This window comes from Cebidichthys violaceus, unplaced genomic scaffold, assembly GCF_023349555.1.
Source record: "Cebidichthys violaceus isolate CVI_PGR_0920_01 unplaced genomic scaffold, fCebVio1.0.p SCAF_73, whole genome shotgun sequence".
Classification (NCBI taxonomy): domain Eukaryota; kingdom Metazoa; phylum Chordata; class Actinopteri; order Perciformes; family Stichaeidae; genus Cebidichthys; species Cebidichthys violaceus.
The window spans coordinates 492,711-504,197 of NW_027176957.1; the positions used below are offsets into that span (position 1 = coordinate 492,711).

Here is an 11,487-nt window from a genome sequence, read left to right on the forward strand (position 1 = left end):
GCAATCAGAAGGAGGGAGGTTTTTATCTGTTATTTCTTATCAGTTTAGGGATCTTTTTTCTGTTTTAGCTGACATGCTCAGCTGATTGAATCTATACAAGCTGGTGGCCTTTCTGCTTCTCTTTGGTTTCATTTCATTCAAAATCAACTTGCTCTGCATTGGTAATCCATCACAGTGAACGTTTTGCTGCTTTTCATTTATTTCTCCTCGTATTTAAATGAGTGTTGTACAGCTGTAAGCAGGACCTCTTCTTTTAAACGATGAGACACCAGGGAGTCAAATACAGACGGTAAAGAAACAAGTGAACGGAGCAGATACTAAGTCATTACTATCAGATACTAAGTCATTACTATCAGATACTAAGTCATTACTATCAGATATTAAGTCATTATTATCAGATACTAAGTCATTACTATCAGATACTAAGTCATTACTATCAGATACTAAATCATTACTATCAGATATTAAGTCATTATTATCAGATACTAAGTCATTACTATCAGATACTAAGTCATTACTATCAGATACTAAGTCATTACTATCAGATATTAAGTCATTATTATCAGATACTAAGTCATTACTATCAGATACTAAGTCATTACTATCAGATACTAAGTCATTACTATCAGATATTAAGTCATTATTATCAGATACTAAGTCATTACTATCAGATACTAAGTCATTACTATCAGATATTAAGTCATTACTATCAGATACTAAGTCATTACTATCAGATATTAAGTCATTATTATCAGATACTAAGTCATTACTATCAGATACTAAGTCATTACTATCAGATACTAAGTCATTACTATCAGATATTAAGTCATTATTATCAGATACTAAGTCATTACTATCAGATACTAAGTCATTACTATCAGATATTAAGTCATTACTATCAGATACTAAGTCATTATTATCAGATACTAAGTCATTACTATCAGATACTAAGTCATTATTATCAGATACCAAGTCATTATCAGATACTAAGTCATTATTATCAAATACTAAGTCATTACTATCAGATACTAAATCATTACTATCAGATACTAAGTCATTATTATCAGATACTAAGTCATTATTATCAGATACTAAGTCATTACTATCAGATACTAAGTCATTATTATCAGATACTAAGTCATTACTATCAGATACTAAGTCATTATTATAAGATACTACGTCATTATTATCAGATACTAAATCATTATTATCAGATACTAAGTCATTACTATCAGATACTAAGTCATTATTATAAGATACGTCATTATTATCAGATACTAAGTCATTGTTATCAGATACTAAGTCATTATTATGAGATACTAAGTCATTATTATAAGATATTAAGTAATTGTTATCAGATACTTAGTCATTGTTATCAGATACTAAGTCATTATTATGAGATACTAAGTCATTGTTATCAGATACTAAGTCATTATCAGATACTAAGTCATTACTATCAGATACTAAGTCATTACTATCAGATACTAAGTCATTATTATCAGATACTAAGTCATTATTATGAGATACTAAGTCATTATTATCAGATACTAAGTCATTATTATCAGATAGTAAGTCATTATTACGAGATACTAAGTCATTATTATCAGATACTAAGTCATTACTATCAGATAGTAAGTCATTATTATCAGATACTAAGTCATTATTATCAGATACTAAGTCATTACTATCAGATAGTAAGTCATTATTATCAGATACTAAGTCATTATTATCATATATTAAGTCATTATTATCAGATACTAAGTCAGTAGTAAAGGTTTGTCATTTTTAAGGTTTTCATCTTCTCATTTTTTTTATTTTACTGGTAGAAATGGGCTTCCACATTCTGTGTGTGTGTGTGTGTGTGTGTGTGTGTGTGTGTGTGTGTGTGTGTGTGTGTGTGTGTGTGTGTGTGTGTGTGTCGTCCTCACCGGCGCCGAGTTGTCCTTGTTCCCTCTGGACCGGACCATCCTGCCCAGGACCTCCAGTCCGTCGACGGTGATGTTCCCCGCCGCATTGATGCTTTTCTCGGCCACGGCGCTGCAGTCGATCACCACTTTGGCGCTGGTCTTGCTGATGGCGATGTGAAGCTGAGAGGAAACAAAGCCGACACGTTCACTCCATCACTCACTTTCAGTGCTGGGAATCTATATGTATATATATATATATAGATATATATCTATATATCTATATATAGATATATATATATAGATATATATACTACTGTGTGATACTGATATTTCATATGTACAATGATGTGAACGCAACCATTCGGTCTGATTATATGTTGTTTTAGTGTTTGTTGGTTTTATGACTTATTTATTTATTCATTATATCTTTACAGTTTGATTTATTATAAAGCATAAATGTTTGTTTGTTTGTATTTTTACTGCTGCTGTAATACCACAGATGAATAATCTCATCTTATTATATAATACACTTTATTTGAGCACCTTTCACACAAGAAATGGAAAACAGACAAAGAATGAAATAAAATGGAAAATAAAACACTCTTGATGAAATAAGAGAAAGATTAAAAAAACAAGAATAAAGCCACAAAACGAGGTTCAATCCATTTTTTGGCTCAAATGCAAAAAGAAGAAGAAGAAGAAGAAAAAGAAGAAGCTGGTTTCCGGCTTCACAAAGTCTCTTCATCTGGTTTCATTCAGTCTGAAGCAGAACTGAGAACAAACACACACTTGTGTTTGCAGCCGGCGTGTTTTAACAAAAGGATCCAGCATGTTTGGTGAAGTCTGGACAGACGTTCACCGGTTTAGGACCATAGTTGAACCCGTGCACATGATTGGACCCGGTGGCGCCCCCTATTGACTGATTTCAGAATAGTTCAACACTTGTGGTTCATCATGAAACATATCCTGTGAGTGCTGCATTGGTTGGACAAACAGTTACTGATATACAGTCTGATTTGTGTTGTGTGATGCATTTGCAGCGCCCCCTGGTGGTCCAAACATTCAGGGTACGTTTCAGGTTCTCTCGTGGAGATATCCTGCACGTTTTGGAATTAACTGACGTTGGTCTAGTTCTGTGCCGAGTCATCTTTCATACAAGGAATGCTGCTCAAAACACTTTAAAATAAATTAAATAAGTTAACAATAAACAAACAATATCAAATAAGAAGAAATAGAACATATGGAAGGAAAATAAAACTCACTGAATTATAATAATATTAAAGTCAGAACCCACATCAGTAAACAATGCAGAGCATCAAACGCTCTCCTTCTCTTCTCCTCTTTTCTACATCAGTGATGGAGATCAGTCACTTTTTAACACACTGTGTAGCTTCAAATGAACCGTCTGCTGTCTGCTGTCTGCTGTCTGTTGACAGGAGAACAGCGCCCTCTTCCTGTCTGGAGCTGAAAAAGCAATCTGAGTGTCCAACCAGGTTCCTCTCCTGAAGGCTCACAGTCCACTTTACTTTACATTACTTTATTTTACTTTACTTAACGTTATTTTACTTTACTTTACTCTACTTTACTTTACATTACTTTATTTTACTTTACTTAACGTTATTTTACTTTACTTTACTCTACTTTACTTTACTCTACTTTACTTTACTCTACTTTACTTTCCATTACTTTCCTTTACTTTACATTACTTTACTTTACATTACTTTACTTTACTTTACATTACTTTACATTACATTACATTACTTTACTTTACATTACATTACTTTACATTACATTACTTTACATTACTTTACATTACTTTACTTTACTTTACATTACATTACATTACATTACTTTACATTACTTTACTTTACATTACTTTACATTACTTTACTTTACTTTACATTACATTACTTTACTTTACATTACATTACTTTACATTACATTACTTTACATTACTTTACATTACATTACATTACATTACTTTACTTTACATTACATCACTTTACTTTACATTACTTTACATTACATTACATTACTTTACTTTACATTACTTTACTTTACATTACTTTACATTACATTACTTTACATTACATTACTTTACTTTACATTACTTTACTTTACGTTATTTTACTTTACTCTACATTACTTTACTTCACTTCACTTTACTTTACTCGACACACATCGACTGACACAAATATCGTTTAAAAGTCTCAGATTCAGACTGAACAGGTCGATGTTAAACATTAAAAAGACACAAACAGACATGTATAGAAGGATGGAGCACAGATGAAAACCAAAACAATATTAGAGAACAAATAGCAGATCACAGACGACTATCGACTGTGTGTGTTTGTACATAAAGTTTTTGACATTTGATTTCAGTTGAGTGATGATACAGTTTGTTTTAGTCTAGAGTCTGATCCTCTTTGTGAAATAGATGATGAAAGGAATGCATTAAAAAATGTATTCAAAATAAGTCTAATAATCCAGTAAATTTGTTTTCACAGGAAAATAATTATAATCTGCAAAAGAATACAGAAATGATGCACACACACACACACACACACACACACACACACACACACACACACACACACACGTTTTCATCTTGGTTGAGCTGGTGTTTACAGCATTAAGACGTTTATAGCTCCACAACCTGCAGCTACAACTGGGACACAAATCAGCAGCGCACATGGAAACTAAACTAAAATAACCTCCCTGAGTGACATCGCTATTAATAATTACACATGCAGGAAGTTATCGTCATCATGGACAGACAACCATGTGAGGCGCTGCTGCCTCTCTGCTGTTGTTGTTGTTGTTTGAATATCTCAGGTTGTCTGTGTGCGTTTCCCCTTCTTATTTTGTAGTTAAATCCTTTCTATAGACGGTAGAAATGTAACAAGCTCCATGTTTATAAACCTTGATGTCTCCTTAATGTTCTGTTTTAATCTCTACAAAGAAAGAAGACATCAAGACGCAGGACAGGACTTGTTTCATGATGAGAAAGTCAATATTTTAAGAAAGCTTCTTATTATTTTGTGATGGAGGGTGATGATTTTGATATTCTAGGTCATCGTTTTGAGATACAAAGTTATTATTTTAGGATACTTAATCGTCATTTTAAGACATTATGTCAGAATTTTAAGATATTATATTATTATTTAAGATATTAAGTCAATATTTTAAGATATTAACTCATTCATTTAGGATATTATGTCATTATTTTAAGATATTAAGTCATTATTTTAAGATATTAAATCATTCACTCATTATTTTAAGATTTAGTGACGTCCTCTGATCCATAACCACATACATCTATACAGATGTCACACAGCTGGTACTGTACTGGTCCTCTGGGATTATAAAATCCACTGAGTATGCAGTGACACACACACACACACACACACACACACACACACACACACACACACACACACAGAGAACAGAAGGTGAAGCGGTAAGCAGGATAAGCTGAGCTGACAGGCAGCAGACAGAACTGACTGCCGATCAGTCAGCGAGTCCTTCGGCACTGACACACTTCAGGCTCGAGGCGACGACTCGACTACAGTCGGTCTGTCAGGGACTCAAACTACCGCCTCACCGCTCAGCGAGGCTCCAGACAAAGAGAGGAAACGAAGCTCCAGGAAGGAGACGACTGAGCAGATGAAAGGAGCCGAAACATCTGGACCGATCAATAGAAACACGCGTCAGTTCGTCAGCTAACTAGTCAGTCAGCTAGTAAAGCAAAAGGTTAGTAGGTCAACCAACAAACAACATGTCTATCAGTCACTTTGTATGTTTGACAGGGGACCCATCGTGCTCATTTTCAGGGTCATATGTGTATTTGGGGTTTCTACTGCTTTTAATGTTAAAAACACATTATTTTTCTCCTACCGTCCGTCTGAATATACATTTGTTCACCTTCAGTCTGAAACGCTCCGGTTTTTTGCGCCTGTCTCTTTAAGAGCTGTGATAAATAATGTAATAAATTTACTGAAAAATGTAATACAATTTTCACTTAACCTGATCAAATATGCAATAAAACCCAATAATGTAATAACTCGACGAATAATGTCATAAAAAATATTACATTTTTACTGATAATTCAATACCTTTCAGCCGGTCTTTTCCTGTTTAATACTGATGATGTAATCATGTAAACAAAACAAAAAAAGGAAAGAAAACCAGACGGTGGATCTTTTTCACTTTAACCACCTCTCAAACTGGTCAATCCCAGTGCAGAGTGTGAATGAAGAGAGCGTCAGACGGTCGGTCCGATAAGAAGCGACCAGACGACACAGAACCGGAGAGACTCTGACCTTATGGAAGCTGCCGTAGAAGAGCTTTTTGATCTCCGGCCCCTCGAAGGTCACCGTCTGGAACTCTCCTTTGTAGTCGTTGTTGAAGAACGTCAGAGTCTTTCCTCCATCTGCAGGGAGACACACACACACACACACACACACACACACACACACACACACACATGGATTATTCACAGACACCTAACTACCGGTAGTTACAAAATCCTTAATCTACATGTCATGATTCTTTTCACCTGAATTGCATCGCTCATGTTTAAACACAACAGAATTAAAGGTTTTGAGACCCAGATGCTGAACTTCTGAGATTTTATTGATCACATTTAAAGCACTTTCTGGCCCCAACATATGTCATGTCGTGGCTTTACTGCTTTATTTTATTATTGATTTTACAAAATTATTCTACAAAATTATTTTACTAAATTATTTAATTTAATTTAAATGTAATATTATTTAATATTATTTATTGTATTTTATTTAATTTATTTAAATTTTAATTAATTTATTTTTATTTATTTATTTGTATTTATTTTGATCATATTGACTGTTTAATTGTTTCATCTATTGTATAGTTTTATCAGGGTTACTTTACCTTAGTCGTGCTTTGTATATATATATATATATATATATATATATATATATATATATATATATATTTATATATATAAATAAAGTTGTTATCAGACTCACTGTCCAGGATGACTCCCACCAGCGGCTCGTTGTTCTTGTCCAGGATCTCCCAGAGGGCGAAGGGCTCCTCCGGAGTGTTGGGCAGCAGTCTGAACAGCAGGGTGATGGTGTAGTCGGAGGGCAGTCCTTCAGGATGGATGTACCTGTGAGACGGAGGGGAGGGAGGGGGGGGGGGACACCGCACCCAGGTGAACACGTCTGGTTCATGATCTCTATGTATTCATTATGAGCATCACAGCCTGTATTCACAATGAGGAGTCGTCTCTGCGTACCTGGTCGGCTGTGCCAGAAAAGCGTCGCTGTGCAGGTGGAAACAGGGGAAGGTGTTGAAGGTGCCGGGTACCATGGAGACACCGGAGACGCTGCCGTAGAGATTCTCCACCAGTCCGAACAGCTCCATCATACGGAAACCTGAGGGTGGGGGGGAGGGGGGGGGGGTTTGAACTTGTGAGCATCACATGAATCCATGTTTGAACAGTAAGAAGCTGCAGAATGCTACGAGAAGCTTTTCTTCTCTCTCTGGTTGAGGTTCTACCTGGTGTTGTGCTGCCGCTCATCGGTACGGACGGACAAGCTGGGGAAGGAAACAAAAAGCTGCGTTCAGATTCAGATTCAGAAGAAGAAGAAGAACTCTCTGAGCGTCCGGTTACTCACTGGCGGTGGCGGCCTCGCACACAAAGGTCACCAGCTTCTCCTCGATCTTCGTGAAGGCGTCCAGGTCGTCCACGAAGAAGACGTGTCTGTCGCTGGGTTTGCTGGCGATGCTCACCAGCTCCCCGTAGTCGGCGTCGGCGAAGCCGATGGCGAACACGATGTACCCTTTACAGGACGAGGGGGGGGGATGTTTAGGATGATCGTAAACAATTCTTCTGGAATCCTGAATCCTAAAGTGGATCTCAGTTAAAAAGCACAAACATGGCCACTCTGACCTTCCATCTGCATCTCCTTGGAGACCTTGTTGACGTCGTCCTGAGATCGGCCGTCGGTGAGCACCACCAGGACGTTGGGGATCCCCCTCCTGACTCCTCCCTCCGCCGTGAAGATGTTCTCCTTCACGTGCTGGATGGCTCGACCTGATTGGACGGACGGACGATTGAAAATCATTCTGCGCAATGTTGAGGTCTACTTCAGAGACAGTGAGCAGATATTGGGACCGTCCTGTAACTGTTTTAAAGGAATTCTCTGCATGTTCTGCTGTGGATGTATTTTAGACACATCAAAGAATCTCTATCAGTGTAAGTGAACGCTATGTTTAAACAATGTAATAACAATATGTTTTATAATTTTAAAACAACAGGATGTGTATTAATCACAGGATTACAGAGCTGCTGCTGCACGATGTTTACATTTCAATAAAGGAATCAAGTCGCAAAGTTCAGTGAGGAGTTACTCCGCAGACCAGTGGGAGCACTGGGAGCACTAGGAGCACTGGGAGCACTAGGAGCACCTTTGAGCACTAAGAGCACCTTTGAGCACTAAGAGCACCTTTGAGCACCTTTGAGCACTGGGGAGCACTAGGAGCACTGGGAGCACAAGGAGCACTGGGAGCACTAGGAGCACTAGGAGCACTGGGAGCACCTTTGAGCACTGGGGAGCACTGGGAGCACTGGGAGCACTAGGAGCACTAGGAGCACCTTTGAGCACTGGGGAGCACTAGGAGCACTGGGAGCACTAGGAGCACTAGGAGCATTAGGAGCACTGGGAGCACCTTTGAGCACTGGGAGCACTGGGAGCACTAGGAGCACTAGGAGCACTGGGAGCACCTTTGAGCACTGGGGAGTACTGGGAGCACTGGGAGCACAAGGAGCATTGGGAGCACTAGGAGCACTGGGAGCACTGGGAGCACTGGGAGCACTGGGAGCACTAGGAGCACTGGGAGCACAGGGAGCACTGGGAGCACTAGGAGCACTGGGAGCACTAGGAGCACTGGGAGCACTGGGAGCACTGGGAGCACTGGGAGCACAGGGAGCACTGGGAGCACTAGGAGCACTGGGAGCACAAGGAGCACTGGGAGCACTGGGAGCACTGGGAGCACAGGGAGCACTGGGAGCACTAGGAGCACTGGGAGCACTAGGAGCACTGGGAGCACTGGGAAAGAGACTCTTGACTACAGGTAACTGAGTGCTCCTGGGCTGTTTTATGGTGCAGTGATAGTAGCTGTGGGAGAACTCCTCTTACAATCCAGACACACTGATTTAATTTCCTGAGTGTGTTTGCCTGCCGCTCAATAAGTATTGACGACGGTTAAAAGTGTGGTGTGCGTGTGTGTTGTGTGTGTGTGTGTGTGTGTGTGTGTGTGTGTGTGTGTGTGTGTGTGTGTGTGTGTGTGTGTGTGTGTGTGTGTGTGTGTGTCTTTTCTTGGATTTTCCCTAAACTCAAACCAGATCCGCGATAACAAACTAAAGCCACGCTGGTAAAAACTCAGCAGCGGTTCCACCGTAGAAGCGGTTCCGCTCGTGTCTCACCCGTCTTGGTGTTCCCTCCCTTGTAGGAGATCTTGTTGATGGCGTCCAGCAGTCGCTCCTTGTCGCTGTACGAGTTCAGCTTGAACTCGGTCCGGGCGTCGTCGCTGAACTGGGCGATGGCCACCTGTCGGACGACACGGGAACCAAACCGGTCTTATTGGATACAAAGCTCTGTCGTAAAACCACGTTCCTACAGACTCCTCACGATGAAAGTCCCTCGTTATTTTGCCGTTCAAAAGCTTTTATTTAAAATCCGGAGCAGGTCCCTGCTGAACTCCAGTCAAGAAGACGATGGAGACCTACGATTGATCAATTGTCCCGATTGTGTCCACATGCTGTTCACACCAGACCACTTCGGCATGCGGTCTGACTGATCCCATCTCGGAGCGTGAAGACTCAGATGACCACTACAAACCTCCTCTCTCTAAAGAAGACAAACAAGTTCTGCAGGTTTGGGATTTTTACTTCCTCCACTATCAGACTTCCCTCTAACTCTCGACCCAGTGACCGAGGAGCTACCTCCTCAGAACCACGTGGTCGTGGTCGACGTCTCCTCCCGTACCTCTTTAAACCCCCCAAAAAAAACATTTACACTCAAAGGCGTTAAAGCGCCGGATGAGGAGACGTACGACGTCCTCTCAAAGATTAACGGCGGGGCTGAACTCACTCCCGGACCGATCAGCGGAGAGAACATAAATAAACCAGGAACGCAGCGGAGAACCTCGACGCGGAGAATACAGATGAGCGGCTTCTTACGTGAACTCGGGCCGCGGCCACCTGGGAGAACTCTCTTTATTTGTACATAATAAAAAAAAATACATAAATGAGAGCAGCTCAGTGCGGTTCAGAATCCTGAACAGGGTTTCACTGGAGACACCGGGAGAATACTGATGTCATGGAAACGACATTTTGTTTGTACGAGTTTGTCTTTTACTCGGGTCGTTCAGTGTCGTACACGTAAATGAGGTTTTCCTTTAGACCGGTCTTTGTGGGCGTGTCTAAAATATACATAAAATATATAGTTTAACACATATAGTTTGACTCAAGTGACCCAAATACAGGACCGGAACGAGGAAGAAGAATCTCCTCTGCCTCAAAGAAAACACCAAAATAAGAGGTCCAAGTCTCTCGTGTTACCGCGACGACTTCCTGTCAAACAGACCCGTCCATCACACCGTGTGGCTGCATGCAGAGCCACCAGGACCGGAACCAGCAGGGGGATTTTTATTTTTTTTCACGGACCACGTACCTGCGTGCCGTCCGGGCCGATCCGGTCCAGAGCTCCGGTGGTGCTGTACAGGAAGCGGATGATCTTCAGGAAGTTCTCGTCGCCGATGCTCCAGGAGCCGTCAACCAGGAAGACCAGGTCCGCTTTGGCCGCCTTACAGACTGGACAGAGGGGGAAGGAGGGCGCACGGTTAGGGTCCGCTTGTTATTTGGATGAAGACGAATTTACTGTGATTGTTAAAAAACTTGAATGAGTCACATCTCTTGTTCTCAAAGCAAACATTTCACATCTTTGCTGTCGACTTTCTTTGGTTTTCTTTGCTGAATTCAAAGATGGATTTATTCTCTGCTTTCTTTGTTTTTATATAACGTCGCTTTCATTTCTCTAAACTCATTAAAAGTCGTTCCAATGGCTTCCTCTTCTTCCTCCTCTAATGAAATCACTTAAGGGTCAGCTGCTGCCCCCCCCCCCCCCCCCCCCGACGGCTTTGACTCTGTCATCTGCAAACATTTACTTAGTGAACTGATATTCTTTCACAATAAAAGCCCAGCCGGGGCGGCTCGCTTTGATCAAGTTGTCCGAGGGGAGAAGCGCCGATATAGATTTATTTTAAGGTTCCTTCATTTCAGCTGCTGGAACCTCTTAACCCCACGTTCTCGGGTAAATACGAGACAGAACGACGAGGAGGAGAAGAGCCGATGTGTCAACAAAGTCAGATTTTCATTTAAGCTAAGCTTAAACATTGGGATAGTTCATCAAAAATGTCTTGTTTTTGTGTGGAGGACAGCAGAGGCTGTAAGTAGATCTTATGAAATGTGTTTTTGTTCTTCTTCCCTCACACATGTTCTTTAACAGCTACGTAGTGTTGAGAGAAA

The 11,487-nt window shown here is 40.3% G+C and overlaps 1 protein-coding gene across 8 annotated transcripts in view; it reads right to left on the reverse strand.

The window, feature by feature from the left end:
• Window positions 1-11,487, reverse strand: part of LOC137892010 (collagen alpha-1(XIV) chain-like) — a 135,696-nt gene that overhangs the window by 36,373 nt on the left and 87,836 nt on the right. For all 8 annotated transcript variants that reach the window (XM_068736897.1, XM_068736894.1, XM_068736895.1 and 5 more), the window contains 9 exons: window positions 10,634-10,773; window positions 9,385-9,508; window positions 7,849-7,992; window positions 7,574-7,738; window positions 7,455-7,493; window positions 7,192-7,330; window positions 6,920-7,062; window positions 6,230-6,339; window positions 1,929-2,087 (listed from right to left, as the gene is read on the reverse strand). In XM_068736897.1, the coding sequence (XP_068592998.1) occupies window positions 1,929-2,087; window positions 6,230-6,339; window positions 6,920-7,062; window positions 7,192-7,330; window positions 7,455-7,493; window positions 7,574-7,738; window positions 7,849-7,992; window positions 9,385-9,508; window positions 10,634-10,773 (1,163 nt within the window). The remainder of the gene's footprint in view (window positions 1-1,928; window positions 2,088-6,229; window positions 6,340-6,919; window positions 7,063-7,191; window positions 7,331-7,454; window positions 7,494-7,573; window positions 7,739-7,848; window positions 7,993-9,384; window positions 9,509-10,633; window positions 10,774-11,487) is intronic.